General features: G+C 41.1%; 1 protein-coding gene across 4 annotated transcripts in view; it reads left to right on the forward strand.

Annotated features, from left to right (window-relative positions):
* LOC147062050 (forkhead box protein J3-like) overlaps positions 1 to 20218 on the forward strand; it is a 44807-nt gene that overhangs the window by 13639 nt on the left and 10950 nt on the right. For 3 of the 4 annotated variants that reach the window (XM_085926767.1, XM_085926783.1, XM_085926776.1), the window contains 4 exons: positions 9891 to 9965; positions 11104 to 11187; positions 18022 to 18123; positions 19980 to 20126. In XM_085926767.1, coding sequence (XP_085782893.1) covers positions 9891 to 9965; positions 11104 to 11187; positions 18022 to 18123; positions 19980 to 20126 — 408 coding nt within the window. The remainder of the gene's footprint in view (positions 1 to 9890; positions 9966 to 11103; positions 11188 to 18021; positions 18124 to 19979; positions 20127 to 20218) is intronic. The other variant, XM_085926792.1, reaches the window with a different exon arrangement.

The raw sequence follows: 20218 nt of genomic DNA on the forward strand, positions 1-20218 counted from the left end.
TTGTGCATTCTCAAGTTTCTCAGTCTTTGCTTCACGAGTGATAACATTACTCTTTTTTTATGTGTGTCCTGCGATTGGATGGTGACCAGTTCTAGGTCTACCCCGCCCACCCTGCCTAAAGACTGTTGGGATAGGCTCCAGCATGCCCGCGGCCCTCGTGAGGATAAGCGATTCGGAAGATGAATGAATGAATGAATAATCCTGATGAGCATAAAATAGGATTGACATAGATAGAATTAATATAGAATAATCTTCAATCTGCAATGCATGTCATTTAGTTCTTGATAGTAAAACGGCCATAAGAGGGCGCCCCAGTATCGATGACTGGTATCGGCCGCCGTTGCGACATCCGATACATTAAAATAAGGCTGAAATTGATACTAGTTGTGGTACTCACTTGTTCCTAATACTTACAGTAGTTTCTGTACGTTTTGTGCTTTCCACTTTTTGGGTGTGTTCAAATACGCTTAAAAAATGTTTTAAGCATGTGGGAGAGATAAAGACCACAACCTTATTTTATTTATTTATTCTTTTAATGTGGTCTTTCGATAACGTGTCACCCATAATAAACAGGTTCAGTGTAGTCATTCCGTGATGTTGACAAAGTTCTCTTATGGAGCTTTTTCTCCTCTTTATTCCACCTGTCTTACGCTGACATTTTTTATATGCGTTCTTCAATTGTTGTCAGTCTATAATCTTCTATCCGCTGCTCCCTGTGTGAAGATACATGCCTGAAGTGGTGACACGCAAACCAGCTTGACTTGGCCCACCTTCTTACCTCCATTGCAGGACTCACTCAATTTGTTTCCTATTAAGGAAGAGAGGATAGAGCTTATTTAGGCCTTTTAGGTTTTCTGTCAGTGCAGCTTATGACTTCCCCTTTCTTCAATTGTATTTGGGTGCCAGAATGTTTTGGGATCCCATAATTACACTTCACTGATTTGAGTGTGAAGCTGCATTCGAGTAGCATCATTACAGCTGCACACCCGTGGTGGATTTACTTTCACACTCTGGCATTTGTCCGTGAGATTTGTGCGGGGTATTTAAAGCAAGGACCATATCCCATAGAGAGAGGGATACTTTCCATTGAGGTCATCGCCATTCAGATAATTCCCATTATGGTTTTATGTTTGCATGTCATTAATACATTCTGCTGCTTGGAGTACATTTAGAGATTTCTGAAGAACTCCTGCCATATTCAGACTGTCCTTGCTGTTGGAGCTTCATCAATTTGTGTTATATCAATTTTTGTGGTGGTTAAAAAAAACATTGATCAAATTATTCGGTCAGAAAAGAACTAGTACTTTGAAAAAAATGGGTGTTCAATAAATTAGTATTGCAAGTTGTGTGATGAAATTTACAGTAGGCCTGCTTACTGCATAAAAGCGGCACACGAGTGGTTCCATTTAACTGTGATTTGAAGCGTTCCCTTTGTAAAAGAAAGGCTAATAATTGCATTGCATAGCAGGAGTGTAAGGAAGAGGCAAGACATTGGCAGGCAGCCTTGTTTCATACCAGCTATGACCATCACTCAGAAGGTTACGTAAGTGTGGGTCATTCCAGTTCAGGTGATTGCTGTCAGATGCACACTCTCACACAAACATACTTGGTTGGCATGTTGGCCAGACATTTGGACGCACATGTAGAAAGACATGTTCTTAATGTACCAACACAAGACGCACACACAGTTTTTTCCCCCCCATACCAACACATGCTTCATATGATGTTCATCCACTCCTTCATCCTCACACACACACACACACACACACACACACACACACACACACACACACACACACACACACACACACACACACACACACACACACACACACACACACACACACACACACACTTGATTGTGCACCCACCCAGGTAAGCAGAGTATACGTGTGCAGTCTGCAGATTACACATGGGGAGCTCAGCAGGAAAGAGAAAATTGGGGCGGGAGGAGCGAAGACTGTCAGCGAGTAGAGGAGACTTTTACTACCCTGTACACGCACTACGTCTGCTCTGTATGATAATGCGAGGATGCAGGGGAGACAGAGTTTAAATGAGGACAACACACTCTAGCCATATACAAATTTATGTAACGGCCACTTGTGTTTGCTGTTATTATCATGACACTTTACAAGGTTATAAAATTTGACATGTTGATGTCAAATTAATGGGAAATGTTCGTTAGGTTGTGTTACCCTATGTATGGTCTGATGACTGTGAGCACAAATAAAGCGGTTTATCGGTGTCACCATATTGCAATTACAGTTGTGATATTGAAATGTTTGATATGTATCTTGATATATGGGGTGTAATATGATCCGATGACGCAACATTTTTAAAATTTGATGATTCCATTTGGTTTGTCAACTCAAAACCGATTTTCAGATTTAAATTGTTTTATATTACACCCTTACAGCTTATCCTTTTTTATTGAGGCTGAGCTTCAGCCCATCCTAGCTGACAGTGGGCAAGAAACTGTCTAGATTCTGGACAAGTCACCAGTGAATTGCAGATAATGTAACTATCATCTGTAAAATTAGAATATTGTGAGCTCATTAAATAAAATCCAAAATAACAAATGTTGACAAATGGATCAATTTTTTTTGTTTGTTTTTTAAATAAATATTTTCTGTTAAAAAGGCATTGCATCGAAAATGTCCTCGTTCTAAATTGTACTCTGCACTACTTTCTCATTACCTCAGTGGTCCCACTGCCACATTTTTCACACCCATGCATCTCCCCATGATTTCCCCTTTGAGCACAGTTCAATACGTAGCAGGAAAAGGGACACTGAAGTATAGATACATAGATGGCACTCTTGAGCTACAGCATTAACAAATGCCTTATTTGTAGTCTCTGCTGACTAACCTGAGCTCGACCCCCTGCATCCTCCATTGCCTCAAACTAGCTTGCATGCAACCGGGCCTAATTGCCTGCAAATTAACATGAGCTAATTTGCTGTAGTAAAGGGCAGCGCTACCACAATGGCCTTTGGCCTTTGGCGGCATGCGCTGCCAACGTCACTGCATCATCACCTGATATGAATCACCAGCAAGGCATTACTCTGCCTGCCATCCTCTCCTCGCGTCTCAGCGGGAGATCTGCGACAAAGCACAGCGGAGGTCGGTGTACGCTGTCAAGTGTGCTCGCATTTGGAGGAAGGCTGCTGGGAGTCGTAGCGGCTCTTTAGCTGCACAAAGCCTCCTCGGGTCGCTTAAGCGCAACTGAAAAATCTTTACTTTGCGTTTCAATGGTATGCAAAGAACACAATTCAGAAGTACAGTTTTGCAGAGTACAGGAGTGTGCATGTTTGTAGCTCAGCGTGCAAGATGGCGATTGTCAAACACAGGTCGCTCACTGTAAAGGTACAGCTGATGCACTGACTCTTGTTTCTACCTTTATAGCCAGGGTACATACATTGTGGTTGACCGTGATTGTATTGATTGGATATTATGTAATTTGTCAGTCAAAATGTTCAGCTGGGTACTGAGTAAAATTGCATGCATTGATCATTTTTTGTTGTTGTAATTTTATCCATCAACATCATCATCATAGTTCGTTATGATCAAGTATACTGTAGTACTCACTTCAATCTAAATGTTGACCCGTGTGTGATGCTTTTGCTCACAATCACTATTAGAATTTTCTAGAAGCCATATAAAGAAGCATACCACACTGCTTTATACGCCTACATTCCCAGTCTACATGTCATGGTGGTAGCGTCTGCAGGCCAGATGTTTGTGTGTGTATAACCATGCTGTGTGACGTTGTGATTTACTTTTTAAGACAGTGAGTCCAATGGCTAGCTGTCTTTTGTTGATAAACTGCTCCTTCAATGTAACCATGGCAACCTAGATGAGCCAGTCCTTGATTGAAGAGGTTTACATACGGTGTGTAACAATAATATATGCTAGTGTTAAAGTGTAAATGGGTACTTTGGCAACCATTTTGAAGTAGCTGCAATTGTGATGGCATCACTCAGAAGCCTAAGAAAAAGTATTTGTCCACATTTTGGATTGATATAGTTTTCATATTCCTATCCTTGTCAACATGTGTGTTATGTTAAAATCCGTGACAGATTCCCATTTTTTACATGTGATGACATTATTTGAAATTATTCAATAAGAACCCAACATGATGCATCTTTTGAACATGAAACAGTAGATTCCCTTTGATGGATAAACTGACAGATATCTACACATACATGTAACTAGTAATTTTATTTTGACATGAAAAACTAATTATCTACTAATCAATATTAGCAGTCCAAGACTTCAATTTTTCAATTAAAACAGAAGATTATGTATTCGCTATCTCCTCAAGGATTTGACACACATCCAACCCAGCATCTTCCTGATAAAGAAACCAGGCCTCTAGATCCTTCCATATGGCTAACAATAGGTCTAAGCAACAATTATACAACATCTTAGCCAATTTTTCCCTTAGGACGGGAAAGGGGTGCCAGTAAACGAGTTTATTCATCCATATATGCATCATTCATTCATTCATTCATTCATTCATTCCTTCCTTCCTTCCTTCCTTCCTTCCTTCCTTCCTTCCTTCCTTCCTTCCTTCCTTCCTTCCTTCCTTCCTTCCTTCATTCATTCATTCATTCATTCATTCATTCATTCATTCATTCATCATCCGAACCGCTTATTCCCACAAAAATTTCGCAGGCATGCATTATCTGAACTGCTTAATCTCACAAGGGTCGCCGGCGCATTGGAGTCTATCCCGGCTGACTTTCGGCAGTAGGTGGGGGACACCCTGATCTGGTTGCCAGCCAATCGCAGGACACAGTGAGACGAAAAACCATCCACATTCATAATCGCATCGATGGGTAATTTAGAGCAGTTTTCCCAACCACTGTGCTGCGTCACACTGGTGTGCCGTGGGAGATGTTCAGCTGTGCTGTGGGAAATTGTCCAATATTAATAACGGAGCGCATTTTAAACAGAATCACCAAACCACTGTTAAGTTAGAGCAAGACCTAGTCAGCCACTTACTAATCATGCGTGCGTGGCTAATCGGAGAATCTTGAAATTTTATGCTCTGTCGGTCTGATTGTGCTGCATTGGCACATATTCAGTTTTTGTGTGTGCTGCTGTCTGCTTTTGATAATGGTGACGTTCTGATGGCCATGGTGCGTTTGTGGACCGATGAAAATCCCAGTATTTAGTTCAACTGGAGAACCTGGATCGTGCAATTTTCACCAACATAAAGCACACAGTCAAGTTGTGACATCTTCTCTGCTGCTGCCAAAACAGCAGGGCGTCTTTAAATGTGACTTTGTTCTTATTGTTCCAATATTTATAGAACTAGTCTAAAACAGTAAAAAGAGTCATGTTGATTCTTTTGGATTTTAATCACAATCACTTTCAATAGTTTATTCCCTGTCTAAAACCTTTTAAGAAAAACTGTCACTTTTATGAGATTATTTTTTTTTATATATGTATGTATATTTTTTAGTTATTTATAGAGCATTTTCACGTCTTTTGTCGTAACAACTAATTTTAATATAAAACCTCGTGTAACACTTAGCAGATTTTCGGTGGTAGTGTTCCTCAAGAGGAAGGAAGCAAGCAAGGAAGTAATGAAGGAAATGAGGAAGCAAGTGAGACAGGAAAAAGGAAGGAACTAAAGAAGAGAGGAAGGAAAGAAGGAAAGAAGGAAGGAAGGAATGTTCTGATGCATTTTTCTCAGGCTTAGGCATCATAATGTAATTTTGTGCTGCGATTTGAAGACCTAAAGACATGTGTGTGATTGGCATTGTAAATAGAAATTTTGGCTGGATTTCTGAGCTTCCTAAAAAGTTCTTCTATTTGACAGGCGCTTAGACAGGTTCTTCCAGTCTATTCACCTTGTTGATTTTGTTTATTTTTGCCAAATCTAGTCAAACTGAGAAACGTCTTATCTTGTGTAGTTCACAAACCCATTGTGGAATTGTCTTCATACTTTTATTCAATATGAATGAAAGCCAAACCTGTCAGACATATTTTTAGGGGATGCAGAGTACAATCACACATCTCCGGTTCTTATCCTTCCTCCTCCCTCGCTCTCTCTCCTCGTCTTATGGAACGTTGCTGACAGAAGCTGTCACTTCTCCAGAGTGTTTTTGCCCGACACTACTATAAGCAGGAAGCGCGCCACCATGACCTCTCGCTGCCCTGCAACCCAGATTGGTCCCGCTGTTATTTTGGAAAGACTGCATTGGAATGAAGGCTGAGAGCATTTGTCTTTTTAAATCAGTTAAGCTGATGTGACACAAGCAGGATGGTTGCTAGCCTGTGAACTTCTTTTTCAATATTTGGCAGCACAAGACGCTGGCTTCCAAGTAGGAAGGCAGCAGACACGGAAGAGTTGCAAAAGAAATGTGACGGCTTGTAAATTAGCCCAGAATAATGATGTGCACAAAACTTTTCAAAACGGCATTCCTCCTACAAATGTTTTGGGTTGCGAGGCGTGAGAGCATAATATTAGATTATGAGTGATCAGATTTGTGACCCCCCATTCACACACATGCGTGCACACACACACACACACACACACACACACACACACACACACACACACACACAAACACACGTATGCAAGCACACGCAGACATACATAAGTGGATGATCTCCATGTGTTATGCAAAATTCTGGTTCCAAATTCAAATACATTTTTAAAGAGGACTTCTGGGAAGTTTAGTGAAGGGAAGGAGGGATCATTTCAATAACTTGAGCATGCTTCTTCGCAGTAAACCTGTCACTCCATCATTATTTGGATATAATAAGGTGTCTGGGTGATGCTGAGGACCTGAGAAGGTACAAGGAAGGTACATTTATTTTAATGATAATGTGCAAAAGAGTGCACATGTGCTCATGTCAAGTAATTCCACTTATTTCCTGTGACACAGAAAAGATTAATACCAAACTCAAAGTTAGCAAAATTATGTTCTTGACAATATTAAACTGCATCAGCTATACTAATCCTTTCACAGTGAAGAATCAAAGACATCACAAACTAAAAGGCAGGCAAGCTTGAGAAAGAAAATAAACATTCTGAAAATGTCAAGCAATTTTTAGTTTTATACAATTTAAGAGCACATCAGTAATTAAGTTGTTTCCTTTTTTGCCTGAAGACTAATGGCGCTAATGTTATCTTGCAATTTAGGCAAAACTAATCCAAAACTAATCCCGAACCGCTTATCCTCACAAGGCTTGCGGACGTGCAAGAGCCAATCCCGGCTGTCTTTGGGCAGAAGGCAGGGGACATCCTAAACTGGTTGCCAGACAATCGTTAATATCGGGAAACACCATGTTTTAGGCCCTTTTGATTCTCAACTTGAGTTTTGTTTCAGGGACCTGCTTGCTTGTTGCTTCTCTAAACATTGTTTTTTTCCTTTGTTCCTTTGGGCAAAATATCCCTCCTGTTTTCCAAATCGGCATTCTCTCTGTCTGCGTCCGTACATGAACCACGCATGAGCATGCAAACAGTAATTCCATTGATAACTTTCTTGAGTTGATCCATACAAAAAAGCTCACAATCACACACACGCGCACACACACGCAGACGAACACACGCGTGTACATGGAGGCACATGGATGCACACACACCCTCCACCCCAAAGCGTGTCCCTCAAACCGTACTTTTTGTCACACATCACATTATATCACATTGTATTTTGTCAAAAAGTCAGCCATGCTTGTCAAATGTGCCTTATGTAACCAACATCCTCAAGTCCAGGAGCCCACATTCCTTAGCAAGCCGCATTAAACAGCACAACACCCGCGACTTGCTGTGCACACAGTCATCATTAATAGTGAGGGGGAAATGCTCTTCTGGTTCCAAACCCAAGCTGCTCCATAAACGTCAATGTCTGTGCTGTAGACGCTGAGAAGCCCAACTCCTGCAGTATTTTCTCTTGGAGGAGCATGTTTTGAGACATGGCTCTTCTCTTCAACTTGATACGGAGGCTCGGACAAAGCCTGAGTGGAATAAGTGGGGAGGTGTAGTGTAGTTATTCCTCCTATCCTCCATCATCTCCTCCTGGTATTAATTAGCAACAGCAGATGAGTGAAGAAAAGAAGCCTGAAGGGAGAACAGGTTCACGCCAGGTTAGCCTGCACTGATATGAGCCTTCTTTTTTTGCTTTCTTTTGTTCTTACACACCGACTATGAAATGTTAAGGTTTTGCCAGAAAAAGGATGAAATAGTGCCTGTTTTTAAAGTTGTTCTTATATATTCCAAAATCACCCCAAAAAACTTGTCTATAGTTATGACAGTGCTTATTTTTTTTATTAAGTGTCCTGCTCCATTTTGATTGTGGTTTTTTGTCACTTGTGCACAATTGTCAGAGCACAAACAGACAGCTACAGTTGTGATCGATTCAATGCCCTGAGAATACAATGACCGGGGTGAATGACAATATTCACAGACATGCCAACCATCTTCAAGGGTTATGCTCTATGCATTTCACTTAATCTCAATTTTCTGCAATGCAGCATTGCACAATTTACAACTGCACAAAGGCTGCACAGTGAAGTAGTGATTAGCATGTCTGCCTCACAGCCAAGAGCTTCTGGTTTTGAGCCACATTCCAAAAATGAGCATGTGAATGGTTGTTTGTTTCAATCTGCCCTGACATTGCCTTGAGACCAGTCGAGGACGTACCCCAACTGGACTGCATTGGACGATTATGACAAACTACTAATCTAAAGAGAAGCTTACTTCCACACAAATGGAGCTATTTTTACCAATGCAATGTCATATGACGTAACAAAATATGTACTTGATACTGTTCAAAGGTGACTTCAATGCAGCCAGCACTAACTAGATCAATTTTGGATGTGATCGTAAATAGTTTCCCTCTATGATGATTGGTGACCATCCATGGTTTTGCAGAGCTGCCAACTCTTATTAATAGTCTGTCTTTTGATGTGGGAATCGCCGGATGCTAACCCATTAGGCCCGTAACATATCTACCAAATCTATTGGCTCATTTTCAACCTGTTTGAGAAATGTGACCCTCATTTTTTAAATATCCAGCACATAATTATCTACCAAACCTTTTGGCTAATTTTCAACCTGTTTGAGAAATGTGACCCTCAATTTTTTTAAATATCCATAGCAATCTAATTGCAGTTTTGTCAACACGCCAATTGACAGTGTACTTGCAGCTAGCAGGCAAGTCTAACTTTTTCCGAAAGTTAAAGAACTTAGGCAAACCCCGCCTGCTGCTAGCTTATACTCGATTCATATCAGCGGCAAAAACAAGGGAAGCAAAATAAAGTGAAACTTTATTATCAGATTTTTATATCCAATGATACATTGACAATAATTGTTTGCGAGAGAGTTTTAACCTCCACCCTCCAACTGAACCTGTTGCGCCACCTTCGGTAAAACTTTCTTGAGGCACCACTGATAAGGCTTAGTCGTTAAACATATCCCAATATATGCTACATTCACGTTATAAATGTTGTTCAAATGTAAACCATGATGCTTGCTATCTTCAGACCTCACTGATGCCTGTCAGGCTGCGTGGGAGGACCACACACAAAAGCCAGTGATGACTCAACGTTGGAGACATCTTGCGTCAATTTTGGTCAAGTGGTCTCATCCCAAAATGTAACCATCCGTCGAGATGGATGATATTGACCAGCCTGCTGAGTAACAAGGAAAATCATTTCGACACCCTCACAGAAAGGCTTAGATAGAATTCTGTCACGGATTTGAGGCCATGCAATATTCTCACATCCGTCTAAGGGCAGCAAATGGAGTGAATGCATTCGCCTTTTCACTGAGCAAGTGCTAATGTAATTTGTGTATTGTTAATTATAAAAAAAAAATAATCTACTGTCGGTTCACTTGTTCTCACAGCATTCCTTCCCCTCCTCTCTTTGCAGAATTCAATACGACATAACCTGTCCTTGAACAAGTGTTTTCTGAAAGTGCCTCGCTCCAAAGACGATCCTGGCAAAGTAAGTCAATCTCCAACATTGCTGCTGTTTCTTGGTACATGTTTAGTCCCCCCCTCCCCGTGCCACATTTGTGCACTCGTCAGGGGGTGCGCCATGCTGCTGGGATTTTGGGGCCATTGAAAAATGAATTAAGAAGGAAGAAGGTTTAAATAATTCAGAGTGAATCCTTGAGCTTGAGTGGAGGGCTGCGAAGACATAAAGCAAGTGACTCCCCGTTGATTAACCCGGCCTGGACCTGACCGGCACCTCAATTCACACCTCAGATCGAAGTGGTCGATAGCTCAGCACGGTGGGAGAGAACTTGTATGTAACATTGGCTGTATGAAGCCATTGAGGGAGGCGAGAAACTAAATCATGCATGTGGGTACGTTAATTGGCTGTGTACTGTTCAGTGATGTGGGACCGAGAGACAGGGGGAGGAGAAAGATGAGGGAGAGGTGTGTGTGTGCTGTGTGTGTCGTGTTCACATGTGTGTGTGTGTGTGTGTGTGTGTGTGTGTGTGTGTGTGTGTGTGTGTGTGTGTACATGGCCTGGATCAACCTCCTGAAATTCTATCTCTGCTGCTTTGGACCTCTTTGGGAGTCAAGGGGGAAAATGAAAGGGATATACCGGGAGAAAATCAAGGAACAAATTGATTTACTTCGTTGCAGTTATTATTTATTTGAGTGTTGTTGCCGTGCTTGTGCGTTGTTTATGAAGGAACTAGTAAGGAAAAGTAGATCTTGATTGCAGAACAGGTTACACGCTGCCTCCCTCCAAAATAGTATATGTATACTCAAAAAGAATTCAACATAAACTACAGATATTTGATAGTCAATCAAGGCATCATGTGTCATCACATACCTGTCAAAATCTCTTCACACTCGCATGTAAATTGTATTAGTACATCAAATGAACGTTTCACGGTATTGATCGAAATTATGCCAAAATGGTCCGGAAATAAAATTGCATATATACTCAGATTGAATTGTTGAGTGTTTTGGAAAGCTGAACCAAGAGATCATCTTGGACTATTTTTTACTTAACTTCCTGTAGTCCATTGCGTAAAGACTGAGAGACAAGAACCCAATCATCATCATTCTCATTTTATATTCATTTAATTGCTGACATTAAACATTACATTGGGCTCCTCCGGCAGGGTTCCTACTGGGCCATAGACACCAACCCAAAAGATGACGCTGCACCCAGCAGGCCAAAGAAGAGGCCTCGCTCTGGAGAAAGGGTAGGTCATGTTTCCACTTGTCGATTGTTAAATGCACACGCTTGGATTCCTATTGTACAGAATGCAATGTCAGAGTGTAATCATTATTCACCAATACAAAATACAAAACTGTACTATGAATTGTACTGTTTGCTGTCCCTGGCAGATTTACTACAATGATGCACTTGATTGTTAAGGTCACCGTGACCCATGATCTCACATGCATCACATTTCTCATGAAGGTGTTACCTTAGAAACCTGGGGAGTTGAATTCCATTACATTTGGAACAAACTTTCACTGCAAATACTGTTCCTTTCCATCTTATTTTGAACAAGCATGCGGTTGCTTTTTTTTTTGCACTGAAGGAATCCTTTTATTAATCCCAGAGAGGGGATATTCCATTTTGTAGATATTTTGCATAAAAATCATGCTACACGTACACACTCCAGTAATAGTGTAAAAACTAAGTTCTCTCAGGAAAAAAATTACAGGCAGTGTATGGTCTACATTTAGGATTTTTTTTCTGTCAGGTATTTTCTTGTATTCCTTTTTTCAATGAACCATGTTGCACTTTAATATAATTCTGAGAAATGGGCTGTTGTTGCTTTTCACTGCTCAAGTGACATTGACATTTCCACCCACGCTAGTCAGCCTCACATTTAAAACGGAAGAGCGTTATAAAAAATTATGTCGTTTTAAAAGGTAATAATGCTGCTCTGTGATAGACACGTGACTACCTATTGGATCATATTGCAGTTTTCTTCGGTGTCAAACTTTACTGCATCATACAGGCAGCTGTTTCTAATATTTTGACTCGTGTATATTTCAAAGAAAATCTGAATATTAGGAACAGCTCTCAGTGTAAGACAGTTGTATACCTCTGCAAAGTACAACCCAAATGATAAAAGTACAGTGGCTGAAATATATATATATATTTTTTTTTTTTCGGCAATTATTGTCTGAAATCTTTTACTAGATTGTGCATTTAGTCCGAATATGTCAATTTGCTGTTTATGACTATATTCCACGTCCTCTAGCAAGAGTGGTATCTCATATGCACACCTTACTTTTGCTGCACGCTATTTTCTTTCAGATCAAGCAGGGTTGACCCAGATGTAAGTGTATGCTAATTGCAGGTTGGTAGACTTGTTCCATACTCAAGACGCCATAGAAAACAGCAGGTACAAGCGTCTGAGTAGATGCGAGGGAAAATGAAATGGGTTTTTGGGGAAAATGATTGACAGCAACCGTGGCTATAAATATATGTAACTCTGCATCAACCCAGCAGACTGCGGCTGGTTGAGTCGTGAACCTGTGAATGCGAATACAAAGAAAGCAGAGTGAGCTCTCCGTTCCAGCCGTCATCGTGTTGTCTGGGTATACTTTGATCATCATTGCACATTTTCAAAATAATTAGCACGCTCCTCAGCGCACTGAGAGATTCAATTTGACCTGCAGTCAACTAGATTGGCATTCATTTCCAACCACCTTCACAGCACTGTGACCGATGAACTGATTATGAAATGTCACAATCAAGAGAAATGTTTCCTCTCTGGAAAAGTCAATGGTGTATACCTGAAAGCCGTAGCGATTTCCACGTTTTGCTGGTGTTGATTTTTAAACTGTACATTCTTCCGCGTGCGATGATGATGCGTATACTGACGTCTCAGACATGCACGGTTTGTTCAGAAAGGTCAGAATAAGGGTTTTCACGCGCGCTGATCGGATAATCAGTCAACATAAGCCAACCCTCTCATTTGAAATGGTCAGAATATTCCGAATGGGGTTCATGAAGCATTTTTATTCCAATCAGGATAAAAGATTCCATGTAAACGTAGCCACTATTCAAAAAGTCTTGTTTCTTTTCAATTAAAAGTTTAGATGGTGTGTACCGACAATGACTATTACTCAACACTACGATGTCAAATTACCTCCTGAAATGACTTATAGCACTTACTATATGTTGCAGATCAGCAAGGACTGCAAATCAGTTTGTGACAGTAATGAGTGACTTGCCTTGCCCATATTCAACTTTGACAGTGGTTTTTAAAGGCCAATGAAGTCCTTTGATGGCACAAGTGTCATCTTCTTTGCACCAATTTTTTTCTAGGCTACAATGCTGCTATCATTCACTGCTTCATATCCCAAAATAATGAGATTTTGGGTGGGCATAATTTTGGCCTATATGTCTACAGCTACGGAATGACTGCATTAATTGGCCCTGGGGTTGCTTGAAGTGGATGAGTAGTTGCGGGCTGGAAAACACTGTGGATGAACTTTTCAACACACGCCTTCACTTGACTTGAATGATTGCACTGCTTGTAAAGCACATGACACAAAGCTTCACACACTACTCTGTGCAAGGCATCTGCGGTAAAGTGCGATCTAGAAGTGAAACTTTCATCAGCCTGAAGTAAACACAAAAAGTTCTTATTGTTTAATCGTCTTCAGCGATGATGCTGCTTGAGATGATGTCGGCAGTGAATTTTCCATTCCGTTGCCTTTTGCGTGCGCCCGCAGTGCCGAGTTTAGATTTTACCACCCTTTTCAACCTGCTGCCTTCAACACTTGCATAGCTTAGACCTTTGGGTTGCAACTCGCATTTTCTTGTATCAAAGTTGTGATACACTTAAGAAGAAAATAAAACACGTACGTTTAAGAATAACCTTTAAATGATCATATTTTAACTTTGCACTCTCTGGCTACATGTTCAAAATGTTTATTAAGAAACTGTTCATGAACATAAGACATGAGCAAATACTGTCGCCCTTGAATTGGGAGGCGAGGACAGTAACATCACAATCCATCACCGGTGCTGTTTATGGTGACGAAATTTACCAATGAACTGGAAGGTGGGACAGAAGTTATAGTACATTGTGAGGAAATTAATTGCCGGCTGGATGTTTTTTTTGGAAAATGTCCTAGTAAAAGAAGACATCTACTAACCTTGAAACAACTGGGCTAGTGTACCTTCAACACTGAAAAAACATATTTATGTTACAGGCTACCTCTCCGTGATTTTACTTTTGTAGGATCAATGTCTGGCAACTTAACACACATGATGTTAGCTTGATTTATCGCATGACTAAATGGGAACTCGAGAAATCTTTCCCCTATTTGTGTGGAGTCACCCGTTATTGAATGTGATCCTTTTGTTCACAAGCACATGTGAACACGCACACACGTACTACGTACACACACAAACACGATGTCATTTCATTCAAGAAAACCACACCACTTTTTAATCATAGCTAGTCTTGTGCATTCTTTTCATCGTTTGTCTCTGTCAGTGCTGCTGAATCTTGATCATTATCTCTCATGCTGTCTGTCTGTCTGTCTGTCTGTGTCTGCGTTCGTCTGGGCCCGCATACCTGCCTGCTCTCATCTCCGGCGGGAGGCTTTCAGGCTTCAGGCGGGCTCGCAGTGACAAAATGCGCAATCAGACTTTTTGAAGGTAAAAGAGAGAGGAGGCACAAGAAATGACGGGAAGGGTTGAAAGGAGAGCATCCAAGGAGGAATTAGAGAATGAGACGGAGAGGAAAAAGTCACGGTGCAAGGGGAACCAGATAACAAGGAGATGAGGGAGCGGAGGGAGAGTATTCCACTCTTATGTTCCAGTTAATTACCACACAAAGCCTCGGGCTGCCGTTAGACATATTTTCTTCACCGGGGATTTTTTTTCTTTCAAATTACAAACATTAATTAATTCCGAGGCTTGTCAAGTCGTCTTATATGGATGGGCCTTTCGACCTCCTTTCTTACGCCTCGCTTACAGCGCTGGCAGACACACCGCGGGCTGTCACTTGGGCTGAGGCGAGGCAGGAGGGTTTTAAGTGCGAGGCGTTATCATCAGGAAAGGAGGGAGGGGGGGTCTACTAAATATGTCTGGCTGTTTCTTTGCTTTAAGTCAGCAGGATGCGGGGCTAAAAAGCGGCTGCATGCATGCATTGTCTAAATGTGTAGACAGGCAGCCTACCTGCATCTCTCAGCTTAATCACTCTCCTTATTTTCTTCTCTCTGGGACTGTCTGCCACCACTCAATTATCTCTCTTCCCTTCTTCCACCGAATCCCGTCTGCTTTGTAACTGGCTCCACCGGAGAGACAGCATCCTGTTTCTTTGGGAGTTTATCATAAATTAAAGATTGCATTGTTACCAACCAATCCTCTTACTGTAAGCAGTTTGGGAAGGCAGCACAGAAAGCAGCCTTGAACCCTAAAAGGAGTCAGGCTCGAAAAAATATAATCCACCTTTTTTTTTTTTTTCCCAGGTGTCAAATTTGGTCCTTGTTGATCTTTGGTTAGTTCCCTGTAGCCTCAAATTCTGTTAACCCTTACGTGGCTCTCTGAGGACACAAAGCAATGAACTCTCCTAAATCTATTCACCATGTTTGAATAATGTATGAGGATGCCTTGATGCATGTTAGTGCGTGCGATGTGTCCACTTTGTGGGTCGCTTAAGTGTCCGGCAATTTAAACGAAGCACGCTTCAAATAGTTTACAGAGTTGCGGCCGCGGGCGGTCTGGTGATTCAAGAGGCTCCCGACGTAATCATAAATTTGTAACGTTCAGACATTTCTCATAAGCAATGTCACTTTTCATTTCCTCTCTCAATTTTACTCTCACCCTCCTCTGCATATTTGTAATCAACAGAGATCATATTTGAACCATGCTTTTATGTATGAGTAATTGGAGGAAACGCACAAAAGGACATTGGCGCATAGTAGACAATATCAAATGTATAGTGGTACTTTCGAATTCCAACACTCAAAAGTTGGACCAAAATTTGGTGGATAAATATCACATTTTTTAGTTGGAACCATTTTCGTAATTAATTGCAGCGGCCATTCATTCATCCATCAGTGTCTTCCTTCTGCCACCGCAACTTAGACCAACTTTTAGCTGAGGAGGATACAGTAGAGATGAATTGGACACAGCTGACACTTATCATCACAAAGAATTATTAAAGCGGTTGAAGTTGAAAACTATATTAAATGTTAAGCTTCCTATGCATTACAGTGAAAAAGTAATATATAGTGCTGCAAACTTGATTTTTGGTGGGCATTTGCTCACTTTCATATTCATCTTTTTTGTAGACTGGTAAAAACCCGTGTGGAAAAACGGACACAACTTCATTTTCCTTCCAGCGCAAGTCTAGTTTACCGTGTAGCGCCTCGCTGGGCGTTTTGGCACTGGAGGCTCAGTGTCAAAAGGGGTGCATCGTCATTTCTTGCAGTGGGGCTGGCCTAGTTCAGATAAATGGTACATTTTCGGTTGTTATGGAGCGGACTGTGGTGGAAGCTACCTCAGTATTAACTGTTAACTGCTTCGAGCTTTAAAAAGGTTATTTTAATATTAATAATACATTTTATCTGCAAGGGCCTTTTGAGACCCCCAAGGACACTGCACAACAATAAAACAACAGTAAGAACTGAATTATACAGGAGATATAAAACAAACACATGCAGTGCAGTTAAAGAGACTAGGCGATCTTAAATAGGTGTGTGTGAGTTCAGATTTGAAAGTGGTAAGAGAGACTGAGATGCGTCCGAGGTCTCGAGGCAAGGAGTTCCAGAGCTTGGGAGCGGACAGGGGAAGTCAGGAGGCAGATCTGAGGGTGTAGACTGGAGTGGTCATGTGGTCATGCAGGTGTGGATGGTGTTGAAGGTGTAAAAGAACATCTTGAATTGAGCTGTGAATTTGTTCGTTAGCTAGTAAAGTTGCTGAAGGATGGGGATGACGTGATGGCAGGAGCTGCTTTATGTGATGACATGCTTGCAGCGGAGGAAGACCCAAGGGGATAGAGTTGCAATAGTCAAGTCAAGTCAAGTCAAGTTTATTTGTATAGCCCTAAATCACAAGCAGTCTCAAAGGGCTTCACATAGACAATCAATTGACAATAATTCTCAAAGCATCCCCTGATCTTAGGCTCCCAAAAGGGCAAGGAAAAACTCAAAAAAACCCTACAAGGGGAAAAATGAGAAACCTTGAGAAGGGACCACAGATGGAAGGATCCCCCTTTCAGGATCACCAGGCTGCAATGGATGCAAAGAGGGCACATAAAATACATCATATGGAAACCAAAAAGTGGATGCCCAGGCCAAAGCCAAGAGCTGTCGGAGGTGCCTTCGATTGTCCTGGCAGTGTCCTCCAGGAGGGTATTCCACTGCAGTTCCCTCATGGTGAATTGGTCCACGAGAATCTAGATAGCCATCGTCAGCATGGGTGTCACCTAACCACCTCCCCAGCCGGGGAGGGGTGGGGGAGTGGGGTCGGGGAGAGGTTAAAGGCCACATCATAGAAATACGTCTTTAAACGTGTCTTAAATGTTTCTACTGAGTAAAGTAGAGTAATAGTAAAGACAAGAGTCGAGCTGGGCGATATGGGCATTCTTTCTCTAAATTTTTCTAAAAAAAATAAAATAAAATAAAATAATCTGACGTTATTCTATAAAAAATATTGTAAATCTGCACTTTAACACAAACTGTAAGAGAATTACCAGGTTAACCCTAACTCTGTTAGTGATATGCACATTTAATAGGAGTGTCGTGTTGAAGTTGCTATCAAACTAGAATAATATTATACCGTAACTTAAGAAGGGAAAACTCTCCTTCCCAATTTAATAAGTAGCATATTTAGGCTATTTTCTCTCTCTCTCTCTCTCTCTCTCTCTCTCTCTCTCTCTCCATTTTTCTCACCCTGTCGATCAGTCTCCCTGCAAAGTCTTGAACTTTTTGCCTTTCCTTTTAATAAGTCGGACAATAAACATGTTGAAAGCAAAACACTTCTGTTCTATTGAGCATTTAGTAATTCATATTATAAAAAAATATTTTTTTCTATCTCTCATTGCTTGCAGGCGTCAACCCCTTACAGCTTGGAGTCGGAGTCTCTGCGAATGGATTGCATCATGTCAGGTGGAGCGTCTCCCACTCTGGCCATCAACGCGGTGACAAACAAGGTAGAGCGGATGCACATATGCCTCTTCGAATTATTTTAATGTGTAAATAGTGACAGAGTTACCTCCTCTTTTCTTACACTTAAGCTTTAAAATGTAACATTCCAGTAACCACCCCAATATCACGGTTGAGCTATTGCAGTCTTGCAGGGATTTTGTGTGTGGTACATGACACCTGACCTCGATCAAACTGAGAATTTGTGCGGTAGCAGCAGCAACAGCTTTCACAACACGTCGCATGGACTGACCTTTTGTGAGGGTCATTTATGAAGCAATATTATGAAAGATGGCTATCACAGAGAGCCTTCTACAGGACATGTAAATCATGTTTCAATACCAAGAAACTTGACAGTATTAGGAGGAAACAACAGTGTTTCACTTTAATTTTTAAAATGCGTATTTTGGATATTTCCAAATGAATGATCAATCAGTTAATTATAAGAAATTCTGCCAATATCTCAAGAACTAAAGCTTATTCAACAGACGTCGTTTTCAGATTCAGCAGCCCAGAATTAGTTGAACGCCATTAAAATGTCTTAGGCGTGCAAAAAACAAGAAAAGAAAAGAATAGATGATCGCTTCCCTCACACAGTTGTGTGCCACTTCCCAATGATCTTCAAGGACAGCTCGTCATAGACGCTGACGCATTTTGCTATGACAGTGATTCAGTGATTGGAAGGACGATGCACACGTCACCGGTCCCCTCCCACATCTTGACAGAAAGGTGGCCATCAATATGTCACACATTCATAAATTAGCAATTGCATCCAAGCACGTCAAAAGCTAATCTCTTAATTCTGTTGTAGCAAAAACATACTGGTCAATACCTCATTCACAGTAGCCCTCAGCACAGTCGAGAGTGTACCCCAACTCTGTCCATAAGTCAGCCTCAACGCCACTCGTGACCTTGAAAACCATCAGCAAAATAGACAGTGAAAAGATGGATGGCATTCTGTTTATATGCAAAGCTAAAAATGCCTTCATAAATCCCTTGAGTGTACATTTTTTTGCTGCGACGAGGCCCACACCTCAACATACTGGCACGCTGCAACAGACTTTGATGTACTTGTCTTACTCAGTCTTTGTCTCTCATTTGTCTGAACAATTAAATGTAGCCCAAAGGCAGCACCGATGCTGTTTCACCACTCTGACAACGCAACCAAACAAGATTTGGGAGTCATCGCAATCCCGAGGCATCGCTCTTAAAAGCTTTCCAATCGGTCGCCATCAGATAAAACTGAAATGGTAACTGTAAAATTAGCTGTGGTTCGACATAATCTGTGCATCAAGGAAAGACATCTTTATTTATATAATTACTTTCATACACAACGCAATATGCTTATAAAAAATAAACGTTTTTGAAAACAAATTAGATAACAGGAGATAAGAAAAATATTTTATTCAATTGGTTTGAAATACGCTTTAAAAGAGCTCAAGCACAACGAAGACAAAAAAAATCAGGTTATTCCTTTTGTAGCAGCCCAACAGCTAAATGCTACTGCACCATGTTTACTTTCAACTCTCGGGTCCACTAATTGAGTCTGCAGACCTCAGAGCCCTATTGGGTTCATATTCTATCAGCATTTTTTTTTCTATTTATTCGGGAGTTAAAACATAGAGTCATTTATTGACCAGTTGCAGAACAAGTCTATTCTGTAGCTAAACGAGAGTCAGTGGAAAGACTTTAGAACTACAGTATACGCAATAAGAAGTAGAAAAAGCAGCAGACTAAAGACCCTAGAACTGCAGAATAAGTGATGAAAAGTCGAAGAAGCAGCAGCTTTCAGGTCTTCCCTGTCCGAGTAAAAGGCGACAAACTACCTCAAATAAAATTAAGATACCTGTGTATGTGCATGCAGGTAGCACTGTACAGCCCGAAAGCTGACGACTGTGAGAGCCCCGGCAGCCTGAGCAACAGTCTCTCTGAGCAGAGCATGACATCCATCAACCTGAACAGCATGAACTCTACCGTGAGCGGTGGCAACAGTATGCACAACTATACCCCGGTAAGACGTCATTTTGAGATTCTTTTACGTGTCTTCCCGTAAAATAGCATTTCTGTGCATTTTCTGTCGAGTCACTTCCAGTATACAAATTT

This window comes from Syngnathus leptorhynchus, chromosome 1, assembly GCF_054491065.1.
Source record: "Syngnathus leptorhynchus isolate UIUO chromosome 1, UIUO_Slep, whole genome shotgun sequence".
Lineage (NCBI taxonomy): Eukaryota > Metazoa > Chordata > Actinopteri > Syngnathiformes > Syngnathidae > Syngnathus > Syngnathus leptorhynchus.